The sequence below is a fragment of the Aedes albopictus genome, unplaced genomic scaffold (assembly GCF_035046485.1).
Source record: "Aedes albopictus strain Foshan unplaced genomic scaffold, AalbF5 HiC_scaffold_203, whole genome shotgun sequence".
NCBI classification, from domain to species: domain Eukaryota; kingdom Metazoa; phylum Arthropoda; class Insecta; order Diptera; family Culicidae; genus Aedes; species Aedes albopictus.
Window position 1 is genome coordinate 21,895 of NW_026916984.1, and position 11,413 is coordinate 33,307.

General features: G+C 43.2%; 1 protein-coding gene across 1 annotated transcript; it reads right to left on the reverse strand.

Annotated features, from left to right (window-relative positions):
• Positions 1-485: 485 nt before the first annotated feature.
• LOC109426042 (peptide methionine sulfoxide reductase) lies at positions 486-2,068 on the reverse strand. The gene is made up of 4 exons (XM_019701482.3): positions 1,927-2,068; positions 1,659-1,858; positions 1,312-1,572; positions 486-972 (listed from the first exon to the last, which is right to left on the reverse strand). Exons 1-4 carry the CDS (start codon positions 1,936-1,938, stop codon positions 738-740), a joined length of 708 nt encoding a protein of 235 aa, XP_019557027.1. The 5' UTR covers positions 1,939-2,068; the 3' UTR covers positions 486-737.
• Positions 2,069-11,413: the final 9,345 nt, after the last annotated feature.

Sequence of the window (11,413 nt, forward strand, 5' to 3'; positions counted from 1 at the left end):
TTCCTCAGGGCCGGATCTAAGGGGGGGGCCGGGGGGCCCAGGCCCCGGGCCCCCACATTTTAGGGGCCCCCAGAAAAACATTTTTTGTTTGCTAACAGTAGTTTTATTTTTCATATTGCTCAAGTACTGTTCGAAAATAAGGAAAAACATTTTTGGTCATCTCTCCGAGGGGCCTCCACATCCGCTCGAGCCCCGGGCCCCCACAATCCTTAATCCGGGCCTGGTTTTCCTTTATACTGAAAGCTTACTTGATCAATGATCATTTTTACCAACGTATTTCGTGTGTCAGGCTAGAAGATATTATGTCAAAGAAAGTTAATGAAATCTTCAATAGAAATGTTCCTAGACCATCCGAGGATCGTATTCGAATACCCTCAGTGTGGTCTTCCTGAATACCCTTGTGTTTACCACGTCGACTGGGGCGCTCTTCTGTTAAATTGAAGAATTCAGTCATCATTAATCAACAAATATTTAAAATAAGTATGTATGTTAAATAAGATCAAAGATGTGTATTTCGTTCATTCAGTTTTAACATCTATTGCTATCCACTGAAGTCATTAGATTCATAATTTTTCAACTGACTACTTAACCTATTTTCATAATCCTAACCTACCATAATAAACTTGATAACATTTTATAAAAACATTATCCCCAACATCTAACAGTCAAATAAAAGCAATAATCACGCCCATCAATAATGTGGGATCCCCCTGCGCATCGTCAATCTATCTCCTCCCTTAGCAGAAAATGCCGCCTCCCTCGTTCTCGCGCACGTAATCGCGCACATACTGCGCCTGATCGGTGTTCAGTCCCAGCCGGTCGGTATCCTTCTCGAACTGGTCCAGACCGCCAACTCCGATCAGGTAGCCATTCAGACGCGCCGCCACATGCGACTTGTGGAGCAGCTCGGGCGTCAAGCCAATGCTCTTCGCCAACTCGCGGTGACCTTGAAGACGGTATTTTTGGTGATAGCTGGAAAGACAAAGGAGTAAACGAAGAAGGCGAAATCAGGAAGTGTTACTACAAGTGGAATGCCTGGCGGGGCACACACGAAAAAAAATCGGCAATGCTTAGAACGTGACTCGCTCAAGTGGCGCTTCAATTGAATGACGTCACTAACCGGGCTTGCTTGGATGTGCTCGCTATAACTGTATTATGAGTAGAGAGCCGTTTGTTTAATGTTAGTGTGCGGTGAGCGTTGCCGTAGCAACTCGAAGTAGCTTGGCCATGGTCGTGAACTTGAAGCGCTGCACGTCTACTGCGATTCAGATTAGTATGCACAACTATGTAGGTAGAGGTAGAGATACTTACTCTTCAGCGGGATAAAAAATGCCAGCAGGTGCAATTTCGGTAATGATCTTTTCCGGGGCTCGCTTGATCTGCTCCTCGGCACGACTTTCTTCCGAAATGCGACGTTGTTCCTCGTTGTGGTACAGGATCAGCGACATGTACTGGCGCTTGATGCGGGTCGTCAGACCGTACTCGTGGTTGTTCCAGAACAGATCCAACAGGTCCGAGAAGTTGAGCACAGTGGGATCGTAGTGAATCTCGATCACCTCGGTATGATCACCCCTATTTTTTTTTTTCAGAAACAAAAGAACACGCGCGAAAAATAAGTCATCAAAGTTCACTGTTTCGGCTTTTCATGTACCACTTACATATTTCTGTAGACCGGAGCCGGAGTGGTACCTCCGGAGTATCCAACACTAGTTCGCAGAACACCCTTGGTTGCACCAAACAACGAGTCACAACCCCAGAAACATCCCATTCCGAAGGTGGCCTTCTCGTAGGGGATGTTCACATGATGCAATGGTTGAGCCTCGATTTTCTCCACCCTCTCAGTGGCGATTAGATTGTGCTGTTGATAATATACAAATTCTCAATTAGTAATTGAAAAAAATGAACAAAAAACTTCAAACAACTTACCGTTGCGACCATTTTTATGCAAAGTTCTTGAAAGTGTCGATCTCAAAGTGAGAAGCTATCTTAAAATGTGTTTAAACGTTTTTGGAAAAGTAGTCAGTAGTCCTCTACTTTCAAGAACTTGAAGAAGATTGAGTACCGATCGGACGTAGCGGCTCTAATTTATACACGTCTGGCGGGTTAGGCCCGGTCGGTTTTAGGCATACCTACCTATAGGCAGCGTTATCAGTGGCGCGCCGCTACTTGTAGTTTGAGAGAACTTCGCAGGAGAGAGTTGCGCGGCTATGATTGAACCCGCTGTCTGTACAACGTGCACACAAGCGCAATACAAGACATGCATCGTCGGACGCTGATTCCTGCATCTTAGCTTTTATTGTAGACAGTATAACAGAGTAACAAATGTTGTGTATTGAATTGATTAAAATGGACTATGTGTGAGTCATGTTTTAGTCGTTAAGGGGAAGATGTATTACCCCTCAACTTGTTCGAAATGTTGCATCATACATATCTCCGGCTACATGCCATGCTACATGCTGTTCAATCAAATCTTCTGCGAACTCCTGCTGTAATTGTCAATTACATATTACTGTATTTATTACGTGTTCAGAAAATATGATAAAGTATACAGCATTGACACAAAAAGCCGATACTCTCGGCGACGACTTTGACAAGTATCTTTGGGATTGGAAGCTGCAGAATCTTCGGATCTCCGAATTTTATTCATTCGGATTTAGATTCAGACCGTTGCAAGGAACCTCGATGGTAGATATATAGCTTCTGCAAACCTGGGTATCTGTTCTTCGGGCGGAGCGGCTCACAACAGCGTCTGACCTCCTTGTAAGGGGCCGACGTTCAAGCGCCAGAGTCACTATGGTCCTACAGAAAGTAGAGGATTGGTGCCCAGCCTTGCGATCCATCTGTAAAAAAGCATTACAGCGGAAAATCTGCAACAGAATCAAGCGAACCGAGGCCAACGGCAATGACCGAAACGAACAAAAAGGACTTGCGATTGGATACTCGGTACATGGAACTGCAGATCTCTCAACTTCGTTGAGAGCGTCCGCATACTCGCCGATCTACTGAAGGACCGCGGGTTCGGCATCTTAGCGCTGCAGGAGGTGTGTTGGACAGGATCCATGGTGCGAACGTTTAGAGGCAATCATACCATCTACCAGAGCTGCGGCAACACACGCGAGCTGGGAACAGCTTTCATCGTGATGGGTGATATGCAGAGGCACGTGATCGGTTGGTGGCCGATCGACAAAAGAATGTGCAGGTTAAGGATCAAGGGCCGACCCTTCAACTTCAGCATAAGGGGCTGTCCATAAACCACGTGGTCATTTTTTGGTACTTTTCAACAAACACCCACACCCCCCCCCCCCCCGCGTGGTCATTTGTCCATACAAAATTGTCATTGACCGAACCACCCCCCCTATGACCACGTGGTTTATGGACAGCCCCTAATAAACGTGCACAGCCCACACTCCGGAAGCACTGATGATGACAAGGACGCATTTCACGCGCAGCTCGAACGCAAGTATGCTCGCTGCCCAAGCCACGACGTCAAGAGCATCATAGGAGATTTAAATGCTCAGGTAGGCCAGAAGGAGGAATTCAGACCGATGTACCAATGTAAGTCCAGCGCCCACCAGCAGACGAACGAAAACGGCCTACGCCTTATTGATTTCGCCGCCTCCAAAAATATGGCCATACGTAGCACCTTTTTTCAACACTGCCTCTCTTATCGTTACGCCTGGAGATCACCACAGCAGACGGAATCTCAAATCGACCACGTTCTGATTGACGGACGGCACTTCTCCAACATTATCGACGTCAGGACCTATCGTGGCGCCGACATCGACTCCGACCACTATCTGGTGATGGTCAAACTGCGCCCAATCTCGAGCGATCCCGCTGCTCATCAGCCGTTACCACCTCCGTAGGTACCTAGGGCGCACACAACGAAGCACTGAGGAAGCCTCTAGTCCCTCCTACACAGTCGCGCCTGTTTCTACCGCTCCTCACCACGCCACCGTTGTACGCTGCCATCCAAGTCGCCCTGGCCCTGTGTTTGGAAACGGATTAGAAGTCTTCTGATCTCTGCACCTAGGCAAGCACGATCAAATTAGTAACGGTCCATTCCCTGAGGTTCCATCCGCTTGCAGTTCAGTCGTTAATCGCAGAAACGCTCGGACACCTACAAGACAACTCGACAACGGCTCCCGGCGCGACGGTGCTGCTATCACCTCCAATAATACTTTTATCGCCTGTGTATTTACCATCTCCATCTAGTGCTGGGACTGATCCGCTAACGTTGTCCATCTACTACCAAAACGTCAGAGGGCTGCGCACTTAAACTACACGACTACGATTGGCTTTATCAAGCTGCGATTACGACATCATCGTACTAACAGAGACTTGGCTCAGACCAGACATCGGCAACTCTGATCTCACATCGGACTATCCTATTTTTCGTTGCGACAGGAGCATACTTTCTAGTCAGTTCCTTAGAGGAGGCGGAGTTCTCATCGCTGTTAAAAATAATTTGCAATGTGAAACTGTTACGCGGTCTGGACGCATAAGGTTGCGTGGCTTCTCGCTTTATGTGGTTGCTGTTTATATTCCACCGAGGTCCAATCCGGACCTGTACGCCGCTCATTCATCCGCAATACAGCAAATTGTTGATAACATGTCAGGGACGGATATTATCATGTCGCTAGGAGACTACATATAACCACAGAGATATAACTTTCCTAACCTCAACTGGCAGCTAGATGAAGATATCAATGGTTATGTCCCCTCGAACGCTTCGCCCGAGCAAGAATTGACACTTGTCGAAACGGTTTTCGCTTCTGGCCTGCAGCAACATGGTCAACGTTGATGGTCACCTTCTGGACATAGTGTTTGTTAGTCTATCTGATTATTTTGAGCTCGTCGAATCGCCTGTTCCACTCATGAATGTTGACAGCTATTACCAGCCGTTCGTTGTTCTACTTAGCGCCAACAACGCAGTAATCGATAACGTAACCGTGCATGCCAGCTTCAACTTCCAGCGTTGTGACTTTGCTGCGCTGAATCCTGAATGCATCGTTATCCCTTGTCAGATGGGGGATCCACATGGACAGTTCGGTAGACGAAGCGTTCATGAGTTTCTATGACAAGCTTCACGAGATCCTCGGTGACTGCGTTCCACGCTCTCGACACATAACTCGTTCCGTTCGCAACAAGTCGTGGTGGACTCCCGAACTTCGTAATCTTCGCAACGTTCTACGGAAGGCTCGCACTCGCTTTTTCTCCTCGAAGTCCACTGATGACAGAAGCTTCTTCCGCGACGTGGAGAATATGTACAGTTCTCTTTTGGGCTCTTCATACGATAGTTACGTGTCTAGCATCCACTCCCGGGTGAAACATGATCATTCCTCCTTCTGGAGCTTCATTGAACGGCAGCGCTCCAACAACAGAATACCGGCTAACATTGAATACAGGGGAGTTAAAGCGCACACTAACACTGAGGTAGTCAATCTCTTTGCCGTCTTCTTCGAAAGCGTTTTTACTAGCGCATCACCAGTGCCACGTCGTGATAGATTTGTGAACATGCCGGTGTTTGATATCCGCCTTCCAATCATGCAGCTGTCTGTGGAGGAAGTGATCAGGGCTCTCGAAGATTTCGACGCCGAAAAAGGACCAGGAGCCGACGGTCTTCCTTCTGTGCTGTTTAAGAATTGCGCTATTGCACTTGCGTCCCCAATTACGGATATATTTAACCGCTCGCTCGCACAAACGACATTCCCGTCCGCGTGGAAAAGTGGTGTTATAGTGCCAATTCACAAATCTGGGAGCTTCAATCGCGTTGAAGATTATCGTGGTGTCACACTGTTATGCTGCTTGAGCAAAGTTCTTGAGAAACTGGTCCACAATGCACTGTACACTGCCGCCTTGCCGCTCTTATCCGAATGCCAGCCCGGATTCGTACGGAATCGCTCGACCACAACAAACTTGATGTGTTACGTCACTGAACTATCACGCGAGGTGGAATCAGGCCCGGATTTAAGGGGGGGGCAAAGGGGGCAAGTGCCCCGGGCCCCCCGATTAGGAGGGCCCCCCAAGCACTATACATATTAGACCTGTTCACTTTGAAACTTTTTTTCTCCGATTCTCCGTGACACATCAAATTATCAATCCACATGTAAAACCAAGTCTTCAGTCCAAAATTGAGCCAAATTGATGAAGATTTAAAGGTGTATCAAATCGATTTTGTGTTTTTTTAGCCGTTTTCACAGAAATTTACTCAGAAATTCACAAAATTGCTCCGAAAAGATGCCGGAGATACCGTTAAGATATAGTTAGAACAATACTCTACAACTTTGCCGAAGACACTACGGTGTTAAAATTGCGTATTTCGAAGTTATTCAACAATTTTAGTTAAAAAATCACGAAAAAACGCGATATTTTTACGATTTTACATATAAAAGTCATGTAATTTTACATTGTTTTAGATGACTAAATTAATTATCTATTACTCCTTTGTGTAACGAACATTTCGTCCATACATCGTTTTTGTGTAGGAATTCGTTTTCATTGACTAATTATCAAAAGTATGTCACGTTGATACCTGAGGGATGCGGACTCAACTTTTTTGATCATTCAATTTGAGCACGTTATTTTTCCTCCAGTGCTCGCCGTTGTTGAGTTGCATATCTCTATGGAGATCAAATTCAATGCGCACGCACAAACTTATCCACACAAAGTTTAAACAAATTGGTTACAGCAAACATTGCAATGAATCGTATATATTCAGCTGATTTGTTCCTAAATGGGGCTTGGAAGAATAATTTACAAACTTTGCGCAAGTTTCACGCATAATTTTCACACAGGAAAACTTTGGAAAAACGTTTTTGTATTTGATGACAAAGTTTGTGTGTCATTATACATTTCACTTATTTTAGCGTGACTAAGCAAACACAACTTGTATCCAGGCACACTCTGATCAATTTGAAGTTTTGGCAGCAGCCTGGCTGCTGTCAAATTTCAGTCCGCAATCCTCAGGTTGATACTAAAAATCGCACAGAGTTACCAGCACGAATTAAAACAAAGTTACCCATGATTAAGGCGTCATGCCATCGTATTCTAATGTCTTTTGATTTAAATATCAGAAATGGTGCAGATGGTAAGGCTCGAGCTTGCGGATCAGAAGGTCCCAGGTTCAAGCTCAAATACATGATAAACTTTTTTTTCTTTTTTTGTAGCAGTTAGGATGATGAATATCTGCCATGACTTACACGCAACCTCCCAAAGAATAATGATCGGGACCTACCAATTAAGCCCATTCCAGGACTAGCTAGATATTTAGTTTATACTTGTTGACAATAAATCGTGTCGACGAGATCAGCTGGGCGAAATATTGAGCATATGTTTGATAATGATCAATTTAGCTAAAACAATTCAATACGATGATGGAACTGCTTCTGGATGCAACATTTTACTGACAACTGTGGGTGGAGCTTACTTGTTATCTATCTACCCATAAATCAGCACAACTACACGATGAAGGGAAACTTCATTCTTACTATGCACTCTACGGTCCGAAACAATGCTATGATGCCAAATTGCAATGAGATGCAGTGCGTAGTTTCATCAACTTATAGCAGGATCGAGACGCAAAAAAATGCTATTCCAGGACTCGAACCTTGAATCTTCGAATCCTCAATCTCTTGCTCAACCAACTGCACCAAATTTAAACTGATGCAGATGAGACAAAGAAGTGTAATGACGTTTAAATCATGGGTAACTTTGTTTTATTTTATGCTGGCAACTCTGTACAATTTTTAGTATCAACGTGACAAACTTTTGATAATTAGTCAATGAAAACGAATTTCTACACTAAAATGATGTATGGACGAAATGTTCGTAACACATAGGAGCAATAGCTCATAAAATTAGTCACCTAAAACAATGTAAAATTACATGACTTTTACATGAAAAATCGTAAAAATATTGTATTTTTTGGTGATTTTTTAACGAAAATTGTTGAATAACTTTGAAATACGCAATTTAAACACCTTAGTGTCTTCGGCAAAGTTGTAGAGTATTGTTCTAACTATATTTTAACGGTATTTTCGGTACCTATTTGGTGCAATTTTCTGGATATTGAAGTACATTTTCTTGAAAATGCTCGAAAAAACACAAAATCGATTTGATACACCTCTAAACCTTTATCAATTTGGCTCATTTTTGGACTGAAGCCTTGTTTTTGCATGTGGATTGATAATTTGATGTGACACGGGTAGGTCAAAAAAAGTGAACAGGTCTAATACATATATTATGTTCAACGAATCCATAAAAATGCACACCAAAGACGATTATATTTATTGTATGTCCTAGAGTTGTTATAATTGGGTTCTTTAACGGTATCCAGATTGTTTATAATCTGAAATCGAAATACAAAATTTCATAATTTTGAAGCATTGGAACTATTTGCAGATTGGTTTCAAAGTTTTTGTGGGATTTCTTTTTTTTTGGTATGAGCTGCAGTTCTAAAGTCATAAAACTGTTTTGTTAATTTATGTTTTGGAACAAAGAAAATTTGATCTTTTGATTAAACTGAAAAACAATATTTTAATTGCTTAACAATTCAATTGTTTTGAGGCCGCTTGATTCAGCAAATTCAGCTCTAGAGAGATATTACAGTATTCAACAATTTAGTAAAACGAAGTTTTTGTTTTATTTTGGTATACGCGATTTTTTCAAAACCCCTTGAAAGTTCTTGTTGAGATCAGAAGAAAAACTTATTTATGTAAAAATTACTGCACAAAAAAAAGTAATTTTCCAATTGTTGCATTGTTGCTTTTGAGAACTGCATTGTTAAAAGTACACTTTTTATAGGACATCGGTAGTAAGTAATATTCGGCCTGAATATTTCCTACAATAATACTATATCTTTGAAAATAATACAAAATAAATCTATCTATATAAATAAAAATGGAATGGTGTTTGTATGTCACGAATAGGCTCGGGAACGGGCCAACGGATCTCCACCATTCTTTCAGTGTTTCATTCGTGCAGGGCTCCGACGTGTTCATACGAAAAAATATTTGGGAAAATCGTCCAGGAACGCACCGAAAACGAGAAAGTTTGAAATTCCATTTTGCGGAGCATTTTTTTTACAGAGCTGCATGTCAAAAAACACAGTAGGCAGTCAGAACGACGTTTGCCGAGACAGCTAGTGATAAAAAAATAATTTGAATGAACAAAATAGTTGTGTGACTTAGTTTTTTCCTGAATCGCAAAAAAAAACATTACAAATATAAAAATACGAATAATACACAACATTGAAAACAAAAAGATTAAAAATCTTCATAATCTTGCTTTTGGGGGCCCACTTTAGAGGGTTTGCCCCGGGCCCTCCGAAGCCCAAATCCGGCACTGGGTGGAATCATATCGCCAGGTCGATTCAATCTACATTGATTTTGTGAAGGCTTTCGACACGGGTGCCTCATTTTACAATCGTAGAAAAGATGACCCACCTTGGATTTTCTCACTGGGTGACAAAATGGCTGCATTCTTAGCTCTCGGACCGTTCAGCATGCGTTACAGTTAACTCGGCGCGATTCTGCAACTTCGGCATCTCCTCTGGAGTACCTCAAGGCAGCGTTTTAGGACCCTTGCTGTTCATCATTTTTGTGAATGACCTATACCAGCTGCTTGAATGCGGTAAGCTATCCTTCGCTAGCGATTTTAAATTATATCGTGTCATCACCTCATTGTTAGACTGCGTGGCATTGCCAGAAGATTTAAACCATTTAAACACGCTATTTGTGTGGTGCGGTGATAACGCGATGCTCATCAATGAAAGCAAATGTAAGGTTATATCTTTCACTCGTCGCAACACTTCGGTCATCAATCAGTACTTCATCGGATCGACTTCAGTAGCGCGTGTTCAGTCTATTAACGATCTCGGAGTTTTAATCGACACGAAAGTCCGGTTCAACGAGCACATTTCTACAGTTATTGGCAAAGCGTGGTCAGCGTTAGGTTTTGTTCACGGGCATGCTTCGGATTTCTCTGACGTCTACGCTCTAAAAACACTGTTCTGCGCACTAATTCGGAGCATTTTGGAGTATGCTGCACCAGTTTGGACACCGTTCCATTTAACGCAAACGTTAAGGATTGAGCGTCTACAACGTAGATTCTTGCGATTTGTGTTGCGGCAGCTTCCATGGTCGGATCCAATCAACCTTCCAAATTATCCAGACCGTTGCCAGCTCATCAATTTAGAATCCTTGGCGGCGAGGAGAGTTAAACTTCAACGATTGTTCGTCTTTAATCTCCTCAATGGTAACATCGATTGTCCTACACTTCTTGGTGAAATTCCCTTAAATGTTCCACTGCGACGATTCCGTAGCTCAACGCTTCTTGTAATCCCGCTTCATAGAACCAACTATGATCAAAATAGTCCTTTTTGTGCGTGTTTGAAAGCTTTTAATGTTGTTAGTGCAGACTTCGATTTTAATATGTCTAAATTAGAGTTTAAGAATAGAATTACAGTCAGGTCTTTTTTTACGCGGTTTTCATTTACGCGGCCGCGTAAATGAAAACTCCATACAATACAAAATTTCATCGTCTTATTTTTGCATGACTCGTCGAGAAATGGTGAGACTTTTTTTACGCGGTTTTTTGAATTTTGAACTGAGTTTTATTTTTACGCGGTACGTATCCCCCGCGTAAAAAAAAACCTGACTGTAGGTACCTAGTTTAATCAAACAATCTGTGCGTCCATGACGAAGATAGTGCACAAATAAAGCTTTCCGTCATCAATAATGTACGGTACCGACGACCGCTACGACACAACCTTGAGCGATTGAAGCAACCAGATGTGACCCAGGACTGCTGGATAACAGTAAAAGCAGCCATCAACTACGCAGCCGAGAGCACCATCGGGTACGTGGAAAGGAGTCGACGAAACGAATGGTTCGACGACGAGTGCAGGGCGGTTTTGGAGGAGAAGAACCCAGCATCGGCGGCAGGCCCGGATTAAGGATTGTGGGGGCCCAGGGCCCGAGCAGTTGTGGAGGTACAAATGCGATGAGCAATACAGTTTTTATTTGTTTTTGAGCAGTACTTGAAAAAAAATTGTGTTTTGTGGGCCCCTAAAATGTGGGGGCCCGGGGCCCTGCCCCCCCCCCTTAGATCCGGCCCTGTTCGGCGGTAATGATGCAGCAAGGAATCCGGCAGAACGTGGAATGCAGATGCGGAAACAGCAGACCCAGGAAGAAGCGGAGTGCAATGAAATGGAACTGCTGTGCCGTTTCCATGAAACACGGAAGTTCTACGAGAAGCTCAACGCACGAAGTTATAAAGATTCTTGAAAAAGGCATAATTATTCAATAGTCAACTTTGAGCTGTTATATCTCCGAATTCAGTGAACCGATTGCAATGAAATTTTGACCATTTATGACTTATATAAGGAACTCTGAAAAACGTACGACTTATC

What these genes read in the sequence shown, in the direction of transcription:
- LOC109426042 (XM_019701482.3), bottom strand. An exon ending in GCTCCGGTCTACAGAAATAT is followed by an intron (nt 1,573 to 1,658) that starts GTAAGTGGTACA and finishes AAAAAAAAATAG; the next exon opens with GGGTGATCATACCGAGGTGA. An exon ending in ATTTTTTATCCCGCTGAAGA is followed by an intron (nt 973 to 1,311) that starts GTAAGTATCTCT and finishes TTGTCTTTCCAG; the next exon opens with CTATCACCAAAAATACCGTC.